The sequence below is a fragment of the Dendrobates tinctorius genome, unplaced genomic scaffold (assembly GCF_039654945.1).
Source record: "Dendrobates tinctorius isolate UK_male_01 unplaced genomic scaffold, ASM3965494v1 ptg000064l, whole genome shotgun sequence".
NCBI lineage: Eukaryota > Metazoa > Chordata > Amphibia > Anura > Dendrobatidae > Dendrobates > Dendrobates tinctorius.
In genome coordinates this window covers 54,341,060-54,365,000 of record NW_027361732.1, presented here as the reverse complement: position 1 = coordinate 54,365,000, position 23,941 = coordinate 54,341,060, and the positions used below count along the sequence as shown (strand labels likewise).

Genomic DNA, 23,941 nt, shown 5'->3' with positions numbered 1-23,941 from the left:
CCGTCGGTGGACGCACCCGTGTCCAGACTTTCTAATAACACGGTTCTCCCGCTTTCAGGTGTAGCGTCACTAAAGGATTCTAATGATAGAATTATAGAATCCTTGGCAAAGTCAGCATTCGCGGCGGCTGCAGCGGCGCTATGTCCAGTCTTTGCCTCATCTTGGGTGGCAAAGGCCATAGCCACTTGGGCAGAGGATCTCCGTAAGGGCATCCTAAATAAAGCCCAAACTGAGCAATTGACCGATCTGGCCAACCTGATTTCCCATGCAGGGGATTATCTACTTTCTGCTTCCTTGTATGCCGTGTCTCGCGCTGTTCAGGCGTCAAGCAACGTTGTGGCAATCCGACGTACAGTTTTGCTCAAGGCTTGGCAGGCGGACTTGTCTTCTAAAAAGTCTCTTACCAATCTGCCTTTTCAGGGAGTGCGTCTCTTTGGGTCCCAGCTGGACCAGATTTTTAAGGACGCCACTGGAGGCACGAGTTCTCTCCTCCCTCAGGGATACCTGGCTGGCCTCAGTAGAGGACGCTTAGGTCAGGGAGCTTGTATCTTCAGGGTACAAGATAGAGTTCATTTCTCGTCCACGGGATCGCTTCTTCGAGTCCCGTCCTCCAAAAGATCCAGCCTTAGTTCCGGGGTTCTTGCATCCATTGCCTCTCTCCTCAGTTCCGGGGTGATTGTGCCCGCTCCCGAATCAGAACGTTTCACAGGGTTTTATTCAAACCTATTCGCGGTGCCGAACAAAGGTGGGACTGTTCGCCCCATCTTGGACCTCAAATTACTCAACAGGAGAGCCCGACTGCGTTATTTCCGAATGGAGTTTCTTCGGTTAATCGCTTCCATGGAGACGCAGGAGTTCATGTGTTCAATAGACATTCAAGATGCCTATCTACATGTTCCCATATTTTCCGGGCATCAGAAATTCCTGCGATTCGCCAGGAACATTACCAATTTTGTGCACTGCTGTTCGGTCTTGCCACCGCACCCAGAGTATTTACAGAGATCATGGCGGCGTTGATGGCCTGGTGGGAGAATCAGAGGTCTCGTTCTTTTTCCGTACCTCGACGACATTCTGATCAAAGCTCCATCCTTTCGTCAAGCTCGCCAAAGTCTTACCTGCCCAGTTTCGGGTGGCTCATCAGCGAAAAGAAGTCCTGTCTTGTCCCAACACAACGTCTTGTGTTTCTGGGTCTATTGTTCGACACTCGTTGATCGAGGGGTTTTCTCCCTCAAGAGAAAATTGGCTCCCTGCAACGGGATGTACGATCGCGGCAGCTCATGAGACTTCCATCTCTCCGGACGACCATGAAAGTCCTGGGAAAGATGGGGGCGGCAACAGAGGCGGTCCCCTTTGCCCAATTTCACTCCAGACCTCTCCAACTCGCCATCCTATCCCGGTGGAACAGGTCTGTCCTTTCCCTGGATCGCCCATTTCGTCTTTCAAACCGTGTCAAGCAGTCCCTCAATTGGTGGCTGACGTCTCCTCTCATCTCCCTAGGACGGTCATTCCTCCCCTTTCACTGGCAGATTGTGACAACGGATGCCAGCCTCCTCGGCTGGGGGGGCAGTGTTCCGCAATCACACTGTTCAGGGTCGTTGGTCAACTCAGGAGTCAGCCCTGCCATTCAACGTCCTCGAGATACGAGCGATTTATCTGTCGCTCGTTCACTGGGAGAGACTTCTCAGGGGACTGCCTATCCGGATTCAGACAGACAATGCCGTGGCGGTGGCATATGTCACACGCCAGGGAGGGATGCGGAGTGTCTCAGCCCTGGCAGAAATGTCCAAGATTCTTCATTGGGCGGAGGCTTCAGTCCCGGCAATCTCCGCGGTACACATTCCCGGCGTGGATAATTGGGCCGCCGATTTCTCAGCCGCGAGGAACTCGCTGCGGGAGAGTGGTCCCTACATCCGGAAATATTTCTTCAGCTTGCCATCGTGGGGAACCCCGGACGTAGATCTGCTAGCTTCTCGCCTCAACAGGAAAGTCCCACAGTTTGTATCCAGGGCTCAAGATCCTCTCGCGGTGGGCGCCGACGCTCTGGCCATTCCTTTGTCGCAGTTCGAGCTCCCCTACCGGTTTCCTCCCCTGCCTCTTCTTCCCAGGCTGCTGAAGAAAATCAAGGCGAAAGGAATTCAGTCCTCCTCTTCGTCCCGAATTGGCCCAGTAGGGCTTGGTTTGCGGACATCGCCAACCTTCTCGCGGACGCCCTCTGGAAGCTTCCAGACTGAGCAGATCTGCTGTCTCAAGGTCCGATTTGCCACCCCAATTCTCGGCCGCTCAATTTAACGGCGTGGCGGTTGAGGCCGAGGTTTTGCAACGATCAGGATTTTCCGATCGAGTTATTCATACCATGATCCGAGCCAGGAAGCCATCGTCTTCCAAGATTTATTGCCGTACTTGGAAGAACTATTTCACTTGGTGCGAGACCAATGACATTCCGCCCATGTGTTTTTTTCGCTCCCTTCTGTCCTGGCGTTCCTTCAAGCGGGGCTGGATGCGGGTCTTGCCCTCAGCTCTTTAAAGGGTCAAGTGTCGGCGCTGTCCATTTTATTTTGGAAGACGTTGGCATCCCGTCCTCAGGTTAAAACCTTCCGTCAAGGTGTGGCTCACACGGTTCCTCCGTACCGAGCGCCCGTAGATCCATGGGATCTTAATCTGGTTCTCGAGGTTCTGAAAGGTCCTTCCTTTAAACCTCTCAGGGATGTTTCCCTTTCTCTCCTTTCGTGGAAAGTAGCCTTTTTGGCAGCCATCATCTCCATCCGGTGCGCGTCGGAATTGGCGGCCCTCTCTTGCCGCTCTCTTGGTACTCTACCAGGACAAGGTAGTTCTGCGGCCTCCGCCCTCTTTCCTTCCTAAGGTGGTGTCCACTTTCCACCTGAATGAGGACATTGTTCTCCCGTCCTTTTGTCCGGGTCCAGCTCACCCTCGGGAGCGGTCCTTGAACAAGCTGGACTTGGTCAGGGCGATGAATGTCTACCTAACTAGGACGACTTCTTGCGGAGGACAGATTCTTTCTTTATCATTCCAGATGGGGCGCGGAAAGGTCACCCGGCCTCCAAAGCTACGATTGCTCGCTGGATCAGATCGGCTATTTTGGAGGCCTACCGGGTCAAACATCGAGTGGTCCCTCCGGGAATTAGAGCGCACTCTACCCGGGCAGTGGGTGCCTCCTAGGCGGTACGTCACAGAGCTTCCGCGCTGCAGCTTTGCGAAGCTGCAACCTGGTCATCGGTTCACACGTTTGTGAAATTCTACAAGGTCCATACCTACGCTTCGGCGGATGCCAGCATAGGTAGAAGGATCCTGCAGGCTGCGGTAGTGAGTCCGCTGGCCTGATGGAAGTTTGTTTTTCCCACCCCAGGGACTGCTTTGGGACGTCCCATGGTCTCTGTGTCCCCCAATAAGGCGAACGAGAAAACAGGATTTTTGGGTTGCTTACCGTAAAATCTGTTTCTCGGAGCCTTCATTGGGGGACACAGCACCCTCCCATGTTCTACAACTCCTGTTATTATGTGGGTTGGTTTGAGTTGTCTGTTCTGTTTTCAATCTATTCTGTTACTTCTCCTACTGCTTTCTCACTAACTGAGGAACTTCCTGCCGGTCGGTGGGGTGTACACTGCGGAGGAGGAGCTAACCTTTTTTGTGCATAGTGTCAGCCTCCTAGTGGCAGCAGCATACACCCATGGTCTCTGTTTCCCCCCAATGAAGGCTCCGAGAAACAGATTTTACGGTAAGCAACCCAAAAATCCTGTTTTCTTGTTTGAACAGTGTCTTGTAGTCTGAAAGATACGGTAGTTTATTTTACATTTTGAGGGTGTCAGACTTCCTTTTAAGTCTTCTTTTTTCCCTTTTCTATTGTCTGCCAAAGTAAGTTTTTGTTGCAATAAATATTATTTCTTTAGAGAAAACAGTCAATAATAGTATGAGAATCGTTGTGGATTCTGATTCTCGGAAAAGAAATCTTACTCCAGCCGACTCTGGAATGCCTCCGAAAAAACCCTGGTTTGACAAGTAAGTTGATTGAATATTCTGGGTAAATTGCTATGCTAATACAGCAACTGTGCAAAGGAGATGTAGCTCATCCATTCCCCGGTCTTAGAATCATAGAATCGTAGAGTTGGAAGGGACCTCCTGGGCCATCTGGTCCAACCCCCAGCTCAAAGCAGGATTCGCTAAATCATCCCAGTCAGATGTCTGTCCAGCCTCTGTTTGAAGACTTCCATTGAAGGAGAACTCACCACTTCTCGTGGCAGCCTGTTCCACTCATTGATCACTCTAACTGTCAAAAAGTTTTTTCTAATATCTAATCTGTGTCTCTTGTGGGCTTACGTATGGCGGTAGGAGTGCAAAGCTGTGATAGGTTTAACGCTTTGGTTCAGATTATTCTAGGGCACATCCTATACACCATAATGTCTCTGTTCTGTTTTTTTGAGGTTTTTCAGTGTGAGTGAGTTAAAAGGTTTGTTTTGGCCTAATAGTTGGATGACCCATTACTATTTACATGACTGGGAGCCACCATTAAAGGGAATCTGTCACCCATATTTAGTGATATCATGTAAAGATATCACCCAATTGTGCGTCCCATAAGGATTCTATTAGGATTTTTTATTCTCCCTGACCCCGCACCTTTGAGGCATAAATACCCTTTTTATCTTGTTGGGAATGTATGCAAATCGCCGCGGTCCGGTCGATGGGCGTGGCTTAGTCGCTTTCTTCCTCGGCTTGCTGAACCTAATCTTCATCTGTGAATATCACAGATAACGTTGGTTTCCGCGCTTGCGCATTGTAAAGGCCTCCGGCGCCTGCACAACTGTGAACGAAGCATATAATCGCTACTGCGGCGGTATTTTCCAGTGCAGTCTATGCCCCGGAAGTGTGTCCTGCATGTGAAGACTTCCGGGGCATAGACCGCGCTGGAAAATACCCGTGCATGCGCAGTAGCGATTATATGCTTCGCCCACGGTTGGGCAAAGCATACTACGCAGGCGCCGGAGGCCTTTACAGTGCGCAAGCGCGGAAACCAACGTTATCTGTGATATTCACAGATGAAGATTATGTTCAGAAAGCGAAGGAGGGGGGGGAGAAGGCGACTAAGCCACGCCCATTGGACCGGACTGCGGCGATTTGTATACATCCCCAACAAGATAAAAAAGGTATTTATGCCTCAAAGGTGCGGGGTCAGGGTGAATAAAAAATCCTGATAGAATCCTTAGGAGACACAGAATTGGGTGATATCTTTACATGATATCACTAAATATGGGTGACAGATTCCCTTTAAGTATGCTGCCTAAGTGCTGCAACTAATATTGTATAGTAGCTCTAGTACGGAATTTAGGTCCATGGGCAGAAAGTACACATGGATTGCTGTGTGATCAAACATACAGAACTAATATTACCTGTTTACAGCAACCATTTATTTTAATGCATCCACTCTGCTGCCATCGATCTTTCATGATGTCGCACAGACATTACAACTTACAAACTCGGATTAATTATTAAAAGGATTATTCGGGTTTTGCTTACTTCTGTATTGGGTGATGTCATGTTTACAGATGCCTGTTGGGACAAATGTGTAATCACCAGGTGTAGTACACTTGTCCTGATAAATAGGACAGAAGAAGAAGAATACATAGTGGTCACAGACACGTCCCAGCAGGTACCTGGAAACGTGATGTACCACTCACCTCCCGACATGGAGCCGGAGTAGTGATTTAACAGTAAGCGATAATTATGGGAAATCACCATTCTTATGACCTCCATTCCTCGCAACACATAACTGTTGCTGGAATGTGGAAGAGGGTAGGGTTAGGGAGCTACGTGTGTGCTTTGTGCGTACTCATACCTAGTAGTAGAGAAGTTGGGAGCAGCCAGCCAGGGAATGGCCAAGGGACCTGCAGTGCTGAGGAAAACCGTACAGAACAATCTAGAAGGAGATAGATGCTGAGCGGGATGGCATTGTCAACAAGAACTGCAGCGCTGCTACTCTGCAATCTTTGCATGGCTTGTCCTCCATTTCCACTTCCATCACGTGCGTCTGTCTGGTATACCCAGCAACAGGAACATTACTAGGGACCCTGAAACACATTTTGATATCACTAACACCAAGAATATTCAACACTACAGATTCACCACTAAATATAACAGATGTATAGATGTTCTCTGCAGTCCTGTGTAAAGCCACAGATAATATAGTGACACTCCAAGTACAGATAATATACTGACGGGGCAGGGGGCTCTGCAGAAGCTACTGGCAGAGCTGTGCAGGAGCGGTCCCTGAGAAGCCAGGAGGAGGATCTAGGCATTGCAGGAACTAACCTGGCCCAGACTGGAAGTCGTCTTGGCTTATTGGGTGTTCCTGGGAGGAGGAGCAGGAATGCCTGCCACCGCACCACTCTGTATGCATGTTGCATGTGTGCATGCACAGACGGAGGAAAGTCAACTTAAAGGGACTCCTTCAGCCAGGATGACTGTTGAAATGAAGTCCCTCCGCTCAGTGCTTCATGGCGGAGCCAATCATTTAACTACACCTTCCCATCTGCTGGTTTTCTCTCTAACTCCACTGCTCCCTTATTTGATTAACAGGTCTGACTTCACAGAACCAGAGAAAGGCAAATGTAGAGGGAAAAGAAGTAGCTGTATATAAATGATTGGCCTTGCCATGAAACACCGAACGCCTGTACTTGGTTTGAACAGTCATTCTGTGCTGACTGTCCCTTTATGACCGTGGCTACAGGTCACGCTGCCAATACAGCTGACTGGTAGCGCTTTGTGAACCCCTAGGCCAGGGTTCCCCAGCTCCAGTCCTCAAGGCCCACCAACAGGTCATGTTTTCAGGATTTCCTTAGTATTGCACAGGTGATAATTGCATCACCTGTACAATAGAAGAGAAATCCTGAAAACATGACCTGTTGGTGGGCCTTGAGGACTGGAGTTGGGGAACCCTGCCCTAGGCTACTGCGACAAACAACATTTTTGTACTGTTATTGTTGCATAGTCGAGGGGTCACAGTGCGACTGCATTCACTTATATTGCGCTGCAATGTATGTGTGACGCCCAGGCTAGGGCTATATGGCAACATGTGTCACAGTCTAAGGCTAGGTTCACACAGCGATAATGTAGTCCGTTCATCGCATGCTCCATCTGCACTAGCAGTGACGGACCCCCGGACGCTGCAGACGGCGTCCGGAGGTCCGTCACAGAATGCCGGCACATCGCTAACGCATGTCGATTATGAGCGATGCGCTCGTCTGTAGCAGTCTATGGGTGCGTTAACGCATCTGTTACATAGCGTTAATGCCACTATGTAATGGATTTGTTTAACGCACCCCCCTAACGCAACATGAACCCAGCCTAATCTGTTTTTAACACAGTTTTCAAAAAAGTTAAACTAAAGCTATTCTGTGTATTGAACTTTGGGTATTGTGCTCCTGATTAGTAGTGCCAAGTGATGCATATTATATCTTTGTCTTATATATGTTTTTTTTGAATCAGATCTTTTTTATTAAACATTCAGGAATCAATACAGAAAGAATATGACATCTTATATAGCAAGTAAAATTTACATTGAGAGCAAATATTATTTAAAGGGTAAAACTCTTCCTGTGTAAGAATAAATAAAAAGAAGAAATCTCAAAACACAGATATTTGCATAAAATTGAGCCTATAAACAACATGGCTCCACAAATAAACAAAAATCAAAATTATACATCAGTGCCTCATTTCAGCGGGAAAACCATCCCCGCCAGCCGCGCCACTCCGCATCATATTTCGCGCCCCCCCGCCCCCCACGGATATCAGGTCCAATCCACCCCAGCTCCCTCCCACCGCGCCACTCAAAATCTACTTCGCCACAAAGGGCACTAGACTTTATTTTCACCCCCCAAGCATCCCCTCATCGCAAGCACAACAGCAACTGGTCCAACATCGCATCCCGTACCAGTGCGCCCGAGGGGAGACCCGGTGACTCCATCCATGGCTGCCAAATTTTGTAAAACTTTCTTAATGCATTTCTTTTTAAATAAGCCCCCCTTTCCAATCTGATGACATTATTTAGTTTATTTTTAAGCTCTGACAATGTTGGTGGCATAGGATCCAACCAATGATATGCAAGTATCTTTCTTGCCTGATACAGGATGCGTGCTATTCCCAGGGCCACTGCAGAGTCCGGGTCAACCCCCTCCTCCCACAAATTCAACAAACATAGACGAGGTGACGGTCGTATTGTGATATGGTATACTTGGGCTATGAGTCCCAGGGTCTGCCTCCAGAAATCCCCAATGTGCCCGCACTCCCACATAACATGCATCAAGTGGGCATCATCCTGCCCACACCTAACACATTGTGTATTGGGCCTAAGTCCCATTTTAAATAATAAGCTGGGTGTTTTATATACCCTGTGAATGAGATATATTTGTGAAAGCCGCTGGCACTCAGAAACCGCCATTTTAGGGACCTGTTCTAGAATATCGGACCACTGGTCCTCCGTCAGGGGGCCAACGTCCCGTTCCCACTTATTCTTAGCAGCAGTCAGTGGATATGTCTCCAGATGGGCAGGCAATAATCTTTTATATAATTCAGAGATAAGTCCCCTAGAAGACTCAGATGTAAGTAGCATATGTAGTGTTTGATTATGTGTCACTATCACCGGATTTGTCCTTCTCTGTTTTTCCAATGCATGTCTTAGCTGTAAGTACTGATAAAAGAAGACGTGCGGGAGGTGAAATTCTGTTCTCAATTGTTCAAAACTCTTAAGAGTATTATTTTGCAAAATTTGTGACACCAGATAAATCCCTTTATCTTCCCATCTTCCGAACCCCACCAGCTTTTTGATCTCTTGCAAATCCGGATTTCGCCACAATGGCCACAATTCCGTAGGCCCATTTATCTTCAAAAGAGACTTACCCCTATCCCACACCTTGAAAATCATAGCCAACGTGGGGTATCGTGCCCCATTTATCTGCCGTCTTCCCACCTCCAACCGGCACCCTGGATATTTCCATACCGATCCTTCCCTCACAATATCACCACCATTGTCACACGCCCCGTCTCTACCCCAACCCTTAAGATGTTGCATCTGGGAGGCTATAAAGTATATGAATGGGTTTGGCACCGCCAATCCTCCCTCCTCCTTCCCTCGCTGCAGTATCTCCAAGCGAATCCTAGCCTGTTTTTTCTTCCAAATTAATTCCCGGAATAATGTATTTATTTTTGCAAAAAAGTCCCTACAGATCCACACCGGAGAATTATGTATCAAATATAATAATTGTGGCATCATTACCATTTTGATTAAGTTAGATCTACCAATATTCGACAACGGCAGGCGACACCAAGTATGTACTTTTGCTCTAAATCGCTGCAACAGGGGCTCCAGATTCAGAGCCCGAAAATCCTTCGGGGCAGGACTAACAATTATACCCAGATACTTAAACCTCCGAACTACAGGGACCGGTATCTGCAAATCTGAGAAATCCGCCGGGAGAGGGTCTATCGGCATTAAAGCTGATTTGGACCAATTAATCCGAAGACCAGACCTCAGCCCAAATTCTCGAATGACCTCCATTGCCGGCAAAATCGAGGAATGTACCTTATCTAAATATAGAAGTAAATCATCCGCGTACAATGATATCCTCAACTCCACAGTTCCACATCTGAATCCCATTATTTCTCTGGACTTCCGAATTGCAACTGCCAATGGCTCCACCGCAGTAGCAAATAGCAAGGGCGAGAGCGGGCACCCCTGTCTAGTACCTCTCCCAAGAGGAAAAGACTCAGAGACCCTGCCATTAGCCCCAACCTTCGCCACCGGCGAGCCATACAACAGCCTCACCCAATTTATAAATCTGTGTCCAAAGCCCATTTTCCGAAGTACCGCCCACAAAAACCCCCACTCCAAACTATCGAACGCCTTAGCGGCGTCTAAGGACAAAATTGCTCTTCCCCCCAACTCCCCAGAACTATGTTGAATCCCCAAGTATAGTTTCCTAAGGTTCATAGATGTGGCTCTGCCTGGGATAAATCCCATCTGATCCTTCTGTATAACAGATGAGATAACTCGGGACATCCTATTGGCGAGTACCTTGGCCAATAATTTAACATCTGTTGATAATAGGGAAATCGGGTGATATGAATCCGGAACCTCTGGATCCTTTCCGGGCTTTAATATTAAAACTATCAAAGCTTCCCTCATAGATGGCGGGAGGACCCTCTGCCTTTCAGCCTCTTCAAATACCTTAAGTAGCTTAGGTAGCAGTAAGGGTGCATAGGTTTTGTAAAACTCGCCAGGCAGGCCATCCATTCCTGGAGCCTTTTCATTTTGCATCTGACCAAGCGCCTCCTCCAACTCCTCCAACAGGATGTCCCGATCCAATGAATCCCTATCGCTATCAGCCAATGCAGGGAGAGAGAGCGCATCCAGGTACTGCTCAATCTCAGTCTCCGTGAGACTGCAATCTGATGTGTATAGTCGCATATAATACCTCCTTATCTCACTCACTATGTCCGCACTGTCTGTCACAGGACCACCCGAGTCCGTTTTTAGCCTATTGATATATGAAGATCCGTCCTGTGCTCTAATGACCGTGGCCAATAAATGTCCTACTCCCTCCCCCTCTATAAAATATTTTTGTTTGAGGAAATAACGTTTATTTGCTGCCGCCGACATGAGGTTTTCCCTGAGCGACCCCTGTGCCTTCTCCAAAGCTTTTTTAGTTTCCTCTGTCGGGTTGAGTATCACCGCAGCCTCCGCAACAGACACCTCCTGGATCAGACTCTGGGTGTAGCGTCTATTTTGGCTTTTCCGTGTGCATATTTCTCTAATATATAAGCCCCTGACATAGGCTTTCATGGAATCCCAGACTATGTGTGATGATGCAGAGTACTCATTAAGTTGAAAATATTCTAGAATGGCATCATGCAAAGATCCCCCTATAAGCTGGATCCAGAAGGGATTAAGCTTCCAGATAGGTCTAGATAGGGTGAGGGGGTGTCCCCATGAAAGTGTGACATGTAGCGGCGAGTGATCAGATACACTTCTAGGCAGGTAGGCCACCCCTCGTACATATGGGGTCATGAGTGTATTGCCAATGGCCAGGTCTATCCGTGACATAGCGTGGTGGGAGCTAGAGTAGCAGGAAAACTGTCTGGCTGTGGGGTTTCGGACACGCCAAAGATCTACCATACCCAGCTCCACTAACGTTCTAGCAAATGAGGTTGAGGCTGCATCCTCTGATATGTTTCCCGAATGCAACTTATCCAAATAGGGATGCAAATATGTATTAAAATCTCCTATTAGAAGAGTCGGCGCAGGGGGAAAGGAACCCAAAATAGACAAGATTCTTTTTACTGGTTCGACTGAATAGGGCGGGGGGATGTATATGGCAACCAAAATAAATTGTATACCGTATAACGTGCAAAGCAAACATACAAATCTGCCCCCAGGGTCAACCACTGATTTAGTACATGAGAAGGGGATGGACCTGTGCACCAGCACACTGACACCCCGCGCATGGGTCGAGTACGTGGAATGATATTCATGTGAAACCCATCCCTTTCTTATCCAATGAATATTATCTTTCACCATGTGGGTCTCAGACATACACAGGATAGCCGGGAGAAATTTCTGCATATTAGTAAATATAGCACATCTCTTATTTGCATCCCCGAGCCCCCTAACATTCCACGCTACAATATTAAGTGATATCGCCATAAGAGCAGACTAAAAAATGAGAAATCGGAACATACTCCACTCCCGAGGGAGAGAGGCAATCTCCACCATCCCTCAGTACAATGAATTGGGCGACACGGCTGACGCACATCACATCCCACAGAACAATTAGGGAATACAACAACAAACGAAAAAAACAAAGGAGGGAGAGGGAGCACTGCACACCAGTGCACAGCGCCCCTACCCCCAAACACAAGTGTAACTTGCACATTTCTCTCAAATAGAGAGAATCAGGGCTAGAAAACTCGCCCAGAGTCCACGCAGGGAGAAGGGTCCACAGCTTGTCACTGTAACGAGTGTCCACAGCAATCCGGTCAGCTCCCGCCCTGAATCCGAAATGGAATGAACAGTAGTAATTATACCAGCATAGCGTCCTAGACAAAAAGGAGTAACAACACCTGGTGGCGAAAAAAGGGAGAACTTCAAGTATTCTTCCTCCTCATGGACCTCTCATTAATATCCAGCCAGGACAGCGCCATTCCCGCCGTATCAAAAAAGTGCGTTTCTCCATTCACATCAATCCGCAGTCTAGCAGGGTACATCATGCAATATGTCACCTGTAAGTCACGTAGGCGTTTTTTAATCTCAATAAATTGCGCCCTTTTACGCTGCACCTCCAGGGAAAAATCAGGGAAAATGGAGACTTTCCTCCCATTAATAGCAAGTTCCTTAATGTCTCTGGATCTGCGCAGGATAGCATCTCTATCTTTAAAGTGTAGGAGCTTAAGCAAGATGGGACGCGGGGGTGCTCCCGGCGGGGGGGCACGCGTAGGGACCCTGTGTGCTCTCTCAATAGTAAAGAATGGGGACAAAACATCTTTACCAAAGGTGTCCATTAGCCATTTTTCAAAAAAGCCAAGTGAGTCAGTCCCCTCCGTCCTCTCCGGAACCCCCACCAGTCGCAGATTACTTCTACGGGAGCGGTTCTCTAAATCATCCACCTTGTTCAGCAGTATTGTAATATTTTGCGTGGCTTTTCCCAGCTCCCGTGTTATTGGTGGCAATTTATCCTCCGTCGCACCAACACGCTCCTCCAGTTCCCCCACCCTGGCAGTCACCCCTCGCAGCTCCTGTTTAATACAGGCCATGTCCTTGGTGACAATCTCCATTTGATTACTTAGAGTGGCCAGTGTGGTATTGCAGGAGTTAATTGCTGCGAGGATTTCTCCCAGCGTGGGCTCAGCAGTCACAGACTCCGGCTGCTCCCCATCCCCCACTCCTTCCTCCTCCAGCACAGGCCCCTGTGTCTGCACATGTTGGGCTGAAGGGGGGCCCAGTTTACTCACTGTTCCCTCCCTGGAGAGATGATCCTCCAGCTCCACGCTGCATCCAGCGTCTGCCTCAGTCTGTGCACTGGGCGATCGAGCAGCAGCAGGAGGCACCCTTGCATATCGTTCCAGCCTGCCAGCAGCTCCCATCGCTCCACTACCAGCCGACTTGTTGTTTGCTGGTGCCATCCTGGATGTAGCAGAGGCGCGCCCCAGCGTCTCCTTATCTTTTTTACTGCTGCGGTTCGACATGGCCCAAGGATCCTCCGCTGTCTAAACGCCCAGGGAGATATTGCAGCCCTCCAGGTCAGTGGGACTCGTCAGCAGTGCCGGTAATCAGGATTTATTGTCGGATCCGGGCAGGAGCTCTCTCACTCCACGTCCTCCCTACATGAGGTCCAGGCCACGCCCCCCATCTTTGTCTTATATATGTACCTTTATTGTGTATACTTATACATAGGAACAGTATATATTAATATTCATGCTCCATTAGAGGGGTGATGGGGGCAGGGGTTCAGGGCTAGTGCCAGCCTGGATTAATCAGAGCAACAGTGACGGGAGGCCGCCAGGGATTACAAGCAGTGATTTTTAGATTGTGACCCTGGAGCTCAATGCTCACTCGCTGGTCGGTGCTGTGTGTGGATGAGATCCTGATCCTGCACCAACCAATGCACAGAGCATCCGACTCGCAATCATTAAATCACTGCTTGTAACCACCATGCGCTGTCTCCTGTCAATAATGCTCTGATTACATTGTCAAACAGCCACTTCCTGACCTTCTCTAGAAGAAATCATTGGCCACGTTGAGTGTGGGTTTTTTTGCATCAGTATTAGTAACCAGGAGTGGGTGATAATACAGAAGTGGTGACATCTGTCTATTATACTTTTTCAATGACTGTTGCACTCCTGGTTTTCGATTAGAAATACTGAGGTAAAAAACTATCAAATGGTGAATATGGCCTATTATTCCCCAGCACAATTTTAACTAAGGGTGGCTTCTGTGCCTGAGCCCTGATCGAGCCCTTGTGTGCAGACACCGTACTGCACAAGCTAGAAGTAGCAGCAAGAACAGGAGAAGAGTATAGTGTATAGGAGCAGAGCTATGTAGGCTATAGATGAGTGTTATGAATGGGTCACCGAGGAGGATAGCAGGCCAGCCCAAGCTACAGAAAACCAGAGAGGTTGGTAACTAAGCGGATGCAGACCCCTGATCCTGTCCACACAACTAGCAGTAGCCGTGGAGCGTACCTACGATGATCCTAGACGCCTCGGCACAGCCGCAGAGCTAACTAAGCCTAAAGCAAGAAAGGGGAAATCTAAACTGCCCCGGAGCAGACCCCAAAGGAATAGATAGCCCCCAAACATATATTGTCGGTGAGACAAGATGAAAACACAAACGCAGGCAGAAACATAGACTGAGCAAGCGATGGGGCCCACACTGACTAGACAGGAAAGAAAAGACATTTTCTGCAATCACGCAAAAAAACCCTGCAAAAATTCCAACACGTCTGATGCACAAAAACACTGACGTTGCACGACTCCGCCCCCCACTATATCAGCACTCTGGTATATTCTGAAAGCAAAGCAAAAAGAGACCAATATAATAGGGGACAAAACAAAGTGGCCCATGCAGTAACATATGGGCGGTGATTCAGCACAGCCCCAGCCGGAGCTAGCTGACCCGCACCAAGCAGAGATAAACAAAACCAGATCAAATGCAAACAGAATAGCAAATGAACCACTTAGCTGAACATGCAGGGAAAGAGCAGGAGACATCAGACCTCAGGAGGCACAGAAAAAAATCACCAGCAGGGATATAGGGAGTCAGCTGTCTTAAATCCCAATCAGAAACCCCAGATCTCCAATCATCTTCCTCTTTATCAGGTGGCAAGCCTCTGTCAATCAGATCAGCTACACTACCTCCAGTAACCACCAGATGGAGCCCAGAAAGAGAACACTCAATCTGACCAGCTCCACCATCTTCAGTAATCACCAGAGGGATGCCAGAGAGAGAATTCACAACAGATGAGCCTCCCCAAAAGCAGCCTGTGTACATGGACTGAGCATTTGTAAAATGTATTGCCAAAAACACAGCCCTAGAACTTGGGGGCAAACCAAAGTGCCTAGCGAAACCCCTGCCCAGTTTTGATGATAAAGCGGGTCACCACAAGCCACGGGTTAGGAACCCTTGCTTTATGATATTCATTTGCCTAATGTGGAATTTGGGCATGGATTGTCCAGATGCCTAAATGCCTATATCCCCAAGTTTTACAAATTCTCATATTTTACTGCATGCCAACCTCCTCTTTTTTTGTTTCTAAGGCTATGTGCATACGGAGTCTTTGTAGAGTTTTTTGAGCTGAAACTAAGCACAACTTCCAAGGTTTTGAGGAGGATTTGGAGTGTGTAGACTCTGTTTCTGCTCTAAAACCTTGCACGGTGGCTCAGTGGTTAGCACTGTAGCCTTGCAGCACTGGGGTTCAAATCCACCAAGGACAACATCTGCAAGGAGTTTGTTTGTTCTCCCCGTGTTTGTGTGTGTTTCCTCTGGGTTCCCCCGTTTCCTCCCACATTCCAAAGACATATTGATTGGGAAATTAGATTGTGAGCCCCATTGGGGACAGTGCTGATAATGTCTGTAAAGCTCTGTGGAATTAATGGCGCTATATAAATGAGTAAAATGAGTAAAATAAAAAGTTGTGTGCACAGTCCCTGTTTTTTTCTGATTTAATTAACAAAAGGAAGAAAAAAATCATAATTGTAGTTGTTAGGGTTTTTAACCTCCGACAGTGGTAATAAAATTTGGCTAGCAATAATTTCTGCAGGTCTTGGAATTTTTTTTTTTTAATTAAAGTGTTTCCAAAGATATTATGATGTATTTGGTGCAATTTTCTGTTTTATCTTCTAACATGATCTACATTTTCTCACTCATGGTAAGTGTTTGCTGCATTTTTGTCACACTTTTTTTTGTTCTATTTTGTTACATAAATGTAAACATATCCTAGTACCAGCAAAGTGAATAAGATTGCTAAAGTCTCATGCATCTGTACTTATTTTTTCTTTGCACATTTGAAGCCGCTTTAGATCTGCAGTATGTTAATTATTTGAACATTTATTTTTTTTTTTATAACTTATTTCACACTTTCTAATAAACGTGGGAAAAATGCATCAAAAATGCACGCACAAAATACGGCAAAAAGTGTGCTATTTTGTGCTATGGTTTTCCTGCCAACATTTCAGTAGTTGTAGCAGAAATGTCTGCAGCAAATTCTTAATGTGTGCACATACCTTAAATCGCTTTATTGGATTGTGAGGCACGTTTGGGTGCAGGGAGACTCCTGGCATGTTTTTCAACTCTACCCCTGTCAATTTAAGGGTCTTGACTGGCTCTTTGGTCCTTGAATGTACAAAATGTTTTGGGAGGGTCCTGGAAGCTAAAGTTCTCATTTACCCCAAAATAGCCTTCCATGGTCTAGTCATCCAAGACAATCTATGCCAAATTATGCGTTTTTCAACATGTGCGTTCTGTTGTGAAAGCAAACGAGACAGGATTTGAATAGTAAGCCAGTCACACACTCGGCGCTCTATATATAGTTCTGGCCCACTGTTATTGTTCATATTGTGGTCCTCAAAAGGACTGCATCCTTTGTCTCAACCTGGGACTGAAAAATGCTTACTACAATTTTCTGTGGCTCTTTACTTTGCCCTGGCAACTCCTAGTTTCTCAAAAGTTTTCCTATATCTCTGAAGGACAACCTCCAAACCCTGGAGAACCCAGGCAGTCTTTGGTTTGGTGATAAATCACCAGAAGTACTGTTTCTCAAAATCAAGGCAGAGCATCTTCTTGGGTATGTTGTTCAACACTTTTCTACATGGCCAATTTTATAGTTATTAATAATAAATGTCTACAATTGAGAGTTTTTCTGCTCCTGTCTCTTTATGAGGTCTTCAGATCCTCAGCACAACTCAGTACAGCAGGCGCGTTGTAATGACGTCATCGCGCCCGCTCTACTTAGACTTGGGGAGGGAGCGTGCGTCAGCTGATGATCCTTCCTCCATCATTGCTTTTCATTGCAGGCCTACTGTGCGGGCCAAAGTTTAAGATACGTGGTCTAGAGGAATTTCCAGGAACCAATTTTCCTTCACTTCTGTATCCAGTCGTGTCAATACAGTCCATCTCATTTGGACAGTTTCCCACCTGCCACCTATATCTGGTAATTCTGGGCTGCTGGAATGGATTGTCCTGTTTTTTCAAAGCTGTACTTCCTACTAGTGATGAGCGAGCATGCTCGATACTCGAGATTTCCGAGCATGCTCGGGTGGACCCTGCGTAATCAGGAAAAATCATTCTCAGTGTCCACATTCTTACTGTGATTTACCTATCTTTCTTCCATTACTTATCACTCATAAAGTGGCATTCAATCTGAAAGTGCTACAGTAAGCATCTACCTGAACCATCAAAACTGCAGCATATGCTCAGTTTTCTCTCACCTTCTAGCAGCATTTATATTGTCTATATAATAGCCTGGTACAAACCTGGGTTCTTGAGGGTCCCTGAATGCTTGTCATCAGAACATTGTCAAAAGCCAGAAAACCTTCCTTCGTTTTCTGTATGTGTAAAGAAAGAGACACATTTCCCTACTTCCATAAACAGGCTGGTTTCATGTCGCCATCCTTTCTTTTTTTTTTTTTTTTTTTGCATTTTTCTGTCCACTATCTGTTTGTTCAAGGTACTCCCCATAGTAACATAGTTAGTAAGGCCGAAAAAAGACATTAGTCCATCCAGTTCAACCTATAAAATTCTGTCAGAATAAATCCCCAGATCTACGTCCTTCTAAAGAACCTAACAATAACTGTAAGATACAATATTGTTACGCTCCAGGAAGACATCCAGGCCTCTCTTGAACCCTTTGACAGAGTTCGCCATCACCACCTCCTCAGGCATGGAATTCCAGATTCTCACTGCCCTAACAGTAAAGAATCCTCTTCTATGTTGGTGGAAAAACCTTTTCTCCTCCAGACGCAGAGAATGTCACCTTCCTTGGTATAAACAGATCCTCGGAGAGATATTTGTATTGTCCCCTTATATACTTATACATGGTTATTAGATCGCCCCCCAGTCGTCTATTTTCTAGACTAAATAATCCTAATTTTGCTAATCTCTTTGGGTATTGTAGTTCCCCCATCCCCTTTATTAATTTTATTGCCCTCCTTTGTACCTGCTCTAGTTCCATTATATCCTTCCTGAGCATGGGTGCCCAAAACTGTACACAGTACTGCATGTGCGGTCTAACCAGAGATTTGTACAGAGGCAGTATAATGCTCTCATCATGTGTTTCCAGACCTCTTTTAATGCACCCCATGATCCTGTTTGCCTTGGCAGCCACTGCCTGGCACTGACTGCTCCAGGTAAGTTTATCATTAACTAGGATCCTCAAGTCCTTCTCCATGTCAGATTTACCCAGTGGTTTACCGTTCAGTGTGTAATGGTGATATTGATTCCTTCTCATGTGTATAACCTTACATTTATCATTGTTAAACTGCATCTGCCACCTTTCGGCCCAAGTTCCCAACTTATCCATATCCATCTGTAGCAGAATACTATCTTCTCTTGTATTGACTGCTTTACATAGTTTTGTATCATCTGCAAATATCGATATTTTACTGTGCAAACCTTCTACCAGATCGTTAATAAATATGTTGAAGAGAATAGGTCCCAACACCGACCTCTGCGGTACCCCACTGGTCACAGCGACCCAGTTAGAGAATATACCATTTATAACCACCCTTTGCTTTCTATCACTAAGCCAGTTACTTACCCATTTACACACATTTTCCCCCAGACCCAGCATTCTCATTTTGTGTACCAACCTCGTGTGGCACCGTATCAAACGCTTTGGAAAAATCAAGATATACCACATCCAATGACTCACTCTATAGCTTACCTCTTCATAAAAACTGATTAGATTGGTTTGACTGGAGCGATTCCTCATAAACCCATCCTGATATGGCGTTATGGAGCCCATGCGGCTCCATATCTTCCTGTGCGTCCACAATCTGGTTCTGTCAACCATGCTGTTGGCGCCTTCATTTGAACCTCTTGGTAAGGTTTTGCGGTTAAGTTTCTCCCTGGCTCCTTGCTTGGAAGGTATGCTTTTTTTTGTATCTGTTGACTCCACTATATTTGGCCTCGAAGTTCTCAAATCTTTTGCTGATCTCCCTTTCTGGTTCTTCATAGGACAAAGTTGTTTTCTGTTTGTTTTTTTTTTCATTATGTCTAAAGTAGACATTGTGCTCCCTTCATTCTTTGCCTTTACCTTCTAGGGAACACTCCCTGCATTATCTACATGGAGTTTGAGCTCTTTGTATTTCCCTGTCTCGAGTTCTCATTTTCCCTGGTCTAATTTTTCTAATCATCCCAGATGGTCCTCGCAAGGGAGCATCCAAGGCTAAAATGACTTTAGTTTGGGAAGATCATTGAGACAGCATATCGCGCAAACGTCAAGTTTCTTAGATTCCGAGTCATGGCACATGCCAGCATAGCTGTGGAAGATTCAGGGAGCCTTTAGGCTTCTGCTATCAAGGAGTCTACATATGCTTCCTGGTCCCAACTAAATACAATTACAAAATTTTACAGCGTGCGTATGTGCATCACTGGATGCATCTGTCAGTCGCAGAATCCTGCTGGACCCGGCTCCACCAAGTTTTTATTTTTCGGAACTCTGTTTGTAGTTTGGGTTCATGTTTTGTGGGTCACACGCCAGAATGGGTTTTACTCTGGGTTACTGCCTACCTGTTGGTTTCTCCTTCTGTCTCCAGTCTGATTTGCTTGGTACATGGGTAGTGCAGGAGATGAACTGTTTTGACTTAGTGTTTGTTTCCTTGTAACTGCAGTGAATATGGAGTGTCTTCCAATGCTCTCTGCAAAAAAAGTTTTTTTTTTTTTTTTAATCCTGTTTAACAGTCTTGTATTTTTACAGGCCCAATTACAACAGGATGAACTTACCTGGCTTTCAGAAGAAAGTTGTCTTTGGAAATGAAAATGCCAAGCTTGAGCTAAGGAGGATTCCTCCAGAGCTGAATAACATCAGTAAGCTGAATGAGCATTTCAGTAAATTTGGTACACTAGTGAATCTGCAGGTATGTGTTTTTGGTTCAGTATGCTGGAGTTTCACTTTACACTTTGTTTTTATTACACTGATGCTTATTGAGGCCATGAAGATATTAGTAGGAGCAACCCTCTTAAGCAACCTTTATGGGCATATAGGTTATAGGGAGCTGAATAAAATGATTTCTGCAATGCTGTCTTTTATTCCAGAGAAATCGATGTTGTTCTTATTTGTAAATGAGCTGTTCCAGGCTATGGGCTGGACACTGATCTACATGAGAATCTGCCTCCAGAGATTGTGTATGAAAAGGGCTTTTACCAGTGTGATGTTTAATGGTGGGCTCTTTGCTCACTTGCTGATGCACAGTTACGCAGTGAGATCAGAACGAACACATTACAGCAGAGCTAACACTGTAACTGGACAAAGTTCACTTCTGTTGTGCTAACACATTTGAACTAAATGTAGATTACAATCTGTCAAAATGCAGAACCCCAAATTGAATCACTGTTAATGTAGATATTATCATTTCTTCCTACCTTGCAGGTTGCTTATGAAGGAGATCCTGAGGGCGCTTTAATTCAGTTTGCAACACATGCAGAAGCAAAGAAAGCCATCTCGAGCACAGAAGCTGTTCTGAATAACCGGTTTATTAAGATGTATTGGCACAGAGTAGGCGCTCCTCCACAAACACAAGCTGCAAATGCTCCTAAGGTTAAAAAAACCTATTCACTCTTGTGGTGTTTAGATTTTGTGGGAATTTAATTGCACATCCCGTTCCTTCAGGTATGACCGTCGTTGTTGGCTGCTGCATTGGGATCAGGAGTACCACCTCTCACCTGACAGCATCTGCTGTTTTTCTTTTGATTAGGTAGCCTGGCACAAAGCCATTATTGTGATGCCCATGCGATGTCATGCCAGGCTGGCTAACCAAACAAGCTGCGGATGCTGTTAGGAAAGAAGTCAGAACTCCTGATCCACAGTGCAGCCGCCACAGACTACTGTCTTTGCCGATGGAATGGCTTGTGCACATAAATTCACACCAATCCTAATGGTTTTTGTAGGCAAAATACATGGAAGTGTGAAAAGTGCCAACTTTGACTAAATGATGTTTGAATGCAGAGTGACAATGCTAATAGATAATAATAGTTACATCTGTGTAAGTTGTGTCATAAATGCAAAGTCGGCAGGGAAGAGGGGACGAACATCATAGTCTTGGAATAGGCTGCATGAGACCAAATATATCCCTGAGATCGCAGTGTTTTATCACTGCAAAGACATACTGCAGAATTTTTTAAATTTCTACATGATTCATAGGGTCCTTGTGCAGATATCTAGGGAAACTAATTTCTCTTGTTTCCCTGTGTCATAGGAGGTACAGTCTATGGGGGCATTGAATTTGATTCCACATCCAAGGCACTTAAAGGGAACTTGTCAACTGATTATTGCTGCCCAAATCATGGGTTGCATGAATCTGAACCTGGCTGCACGATTGCAGCCAGGTATATTGTTACCTGAAATGGTCTAACTGTGGACCGCAATCCGGTGGTGAGACTAGCCTGGCACCGTCTCAGGCTGGCTTTTCATAGTGCCGCTCCAGTCCTCTCACTGTGCCTGGGAAATTTTCCTTGTACCCGCTTTTTTTTTTTTTTTTTAACTCTCCTTCCATGGTTTTTTTTTGATTCTTATTATTTTGTCCGTCAACATGCCCTATAAAAATCTAGTCCTCATATTCCTGAAATGTAGTTTTATTTTTATTAATAACATTTTTAACTACCTATTTTAATGTACAGAACATAGACAAACAACATAGGATTATATTTGTGTGACATTAATAACCGTTCCCACTCCCCAATGCGCAACATTTAAAGGCCACAAAGAGCAAATCTGTCTATCTCTAAAGATGTTTAAGCCAAAAAGTAAAAAGATATCTGACCGAAAAACATTTCACAGCAAATCGGGAGTACTCAACCAAGTGCCCATGATGGAGTCAAATTTCCTCAATACATTAATTTTCTAGGCTTTTCTTAAGATGGAGAGACCTATTAATCTCATTTTATAAAGCCAATATATGATTGTATCCAGCAGGAAGCTTCCTAGCAATATTATAGTAGCCTTGCCAGACCAATTTTGAAAGGATCCTCTGCTGCTTTTATAAATTCTAGACAACAAATATTTTAGTTTTTTTTTCTTTTGTTTTTCTTTATTTCATGCTTTCTTTAAGAGACTTGAACATGCAATCTTTTGATCTCTTATAGTATATAGTGTAATACCCAAGTATTGCAGTATATAGTTTTATTGCACTTCTCCGATGCTGACCAGCATGGCTGTCCTAAGGGACTTCATCAGGCCCCTTGCTGCTATGATAACCCATCAACACCATGCGGTTAAAAGGAGAGGGTTGCAGGGTGGTGATGCGCTCATTCTCAACTTAGCCATTTAAATGTCTCCTTTTAAAGGGGTTTGCCCCATAAAGTTAATTAAAATCAACATTTTAATCAACAGATCTTGGAATAAGAAGTTCCACAATTTGATGTTTAAAAAAAAAAAAATGTTCCTGTGCTGAGATAATCTTATAAATGTGTCCCTGCTGTGTACTGTGTAATTCCTGTGTCTGACATCTCCTGGCCAGGGCAGAACAAGAGCGTATACAGACATTATAGCAGGGGATCACCGCTGATTCTTTGAGGTAAAACATTGATTAAAAACAGGCAATGAACAGTACTACCTCAAATAAAGAATATTTTTTGATCCCATTCTGTCCTGTCTGTATCCTCTTTTGCTTTCTCCCCTGCCCAGGAGATGTGGTATGATCAGACCATGTTCCTGCACGGTCAGACACAGCCATTACACAGGACACAGCAGGGGCACATGTATAGATTCTCTCGGCACAGGGGCATTTTTTTTTTTAACACATCCAATTGTGGAAATTATTATTATTCCAAGATCTGTTAATTAATATGTACTTTGTTCATGGGACTCTTTAAGTGTCGCTGTCTGTGATTGACAACAGGATTTTAAATGGGTAAACTGCAGTGATCGGCTTTAGCTTTGTCCGCTGCTGTTACAGACAGATGCAGAGCCCACTTCATAAACCCAACGTGACCATATTTTCCATGGTGAGGTCATGAGTGGGTTAAGAACTGAAAAATCCTTGCTAGTTCACCTCTGCAGTGACAGCGGCTTTGTCACTTTTCAGAGGTTTCACGACCAGAGTTCTGGAGAGAGGTGCAGGTCCCAGAGGTTAGACCCGCATCAATTAGAGATTACTCTGTCGCCTAATTGGGGGACACAGAACCTTGGGTGTTATGCTGCTGTCCATTAGGAGGCGACACTATGCATAATCTGAAAAAGATTAACTTTGGCTCCTCCTCTGCAGTATACACCCCTGGACGGCGTCAGCCTTCTCCAGTTTTTGCTTAGTGTCGCAAGGAGGCACACCTTTTTTTCTTCCGTTTTTTCCTTTTTTTCGTCCGGAAATACAGATGAAGAAAAGTGGGTCTCCAGCGAGACTCCCGGCATGGCTCCCTCCTCGGTCCCCTATTAGGGGTACCCGGTTGAGGTCGAGGTGGTTTTTTCCCCATGTCGCTCCCTCCCCAGTCCCTCGGGTCCTGGTTCGAGGTCGAGACCCCCCTCCTTCCCCAACCCCTTTAAGGGGTCTGGGTTGAGGTTGAGGCGAGGATGAAGACCCCCTGACGGTGACAGACGCACCCTCCCTAATCCCCCGCAGGGGGCATTAGGTTGAGACGCCTCAGGTAGGGTCGGAGATCAGGCAGCATTTCGCAGCTTCCAGGGACCCCAGGCTGGCTGAGGGATCCTGTTGGGGCTGGGGGAGGGTGCGG

The 23,941-nt window shown here is 45.9% G+C and overlaps 1 protein-coding gene across 2 annotated transcripts in view; it reads left to right on the top strand.

The window, feature by feature from the left end:
* Positions 1-23,941, top strand: part of RBM26 (RNA binding motif protein 26) — a 193,445-nt gene that overhangs the window by 81,303 nt on the left and 88,201 nt on the right. For both annotated transcript variants that reach the window (XM_073580438.1, XM_073580437.1), the window contains exons 11-13: positions 3,906-4,014; positions 19,974-20,133; positions 20,646-20,813. In XM_073580438.1, coding sequence (XP_073436539.1) covers positions 3,906-4,014; positions 19,974-20,133; positions 20,646-20,813 — 437 coding nt within the window. The remainder of the gene's footprint in view (positions 1-3,905; positions 4,015-19,973; positions 20,134-20,645; positions 20,814-23,941) is intronic.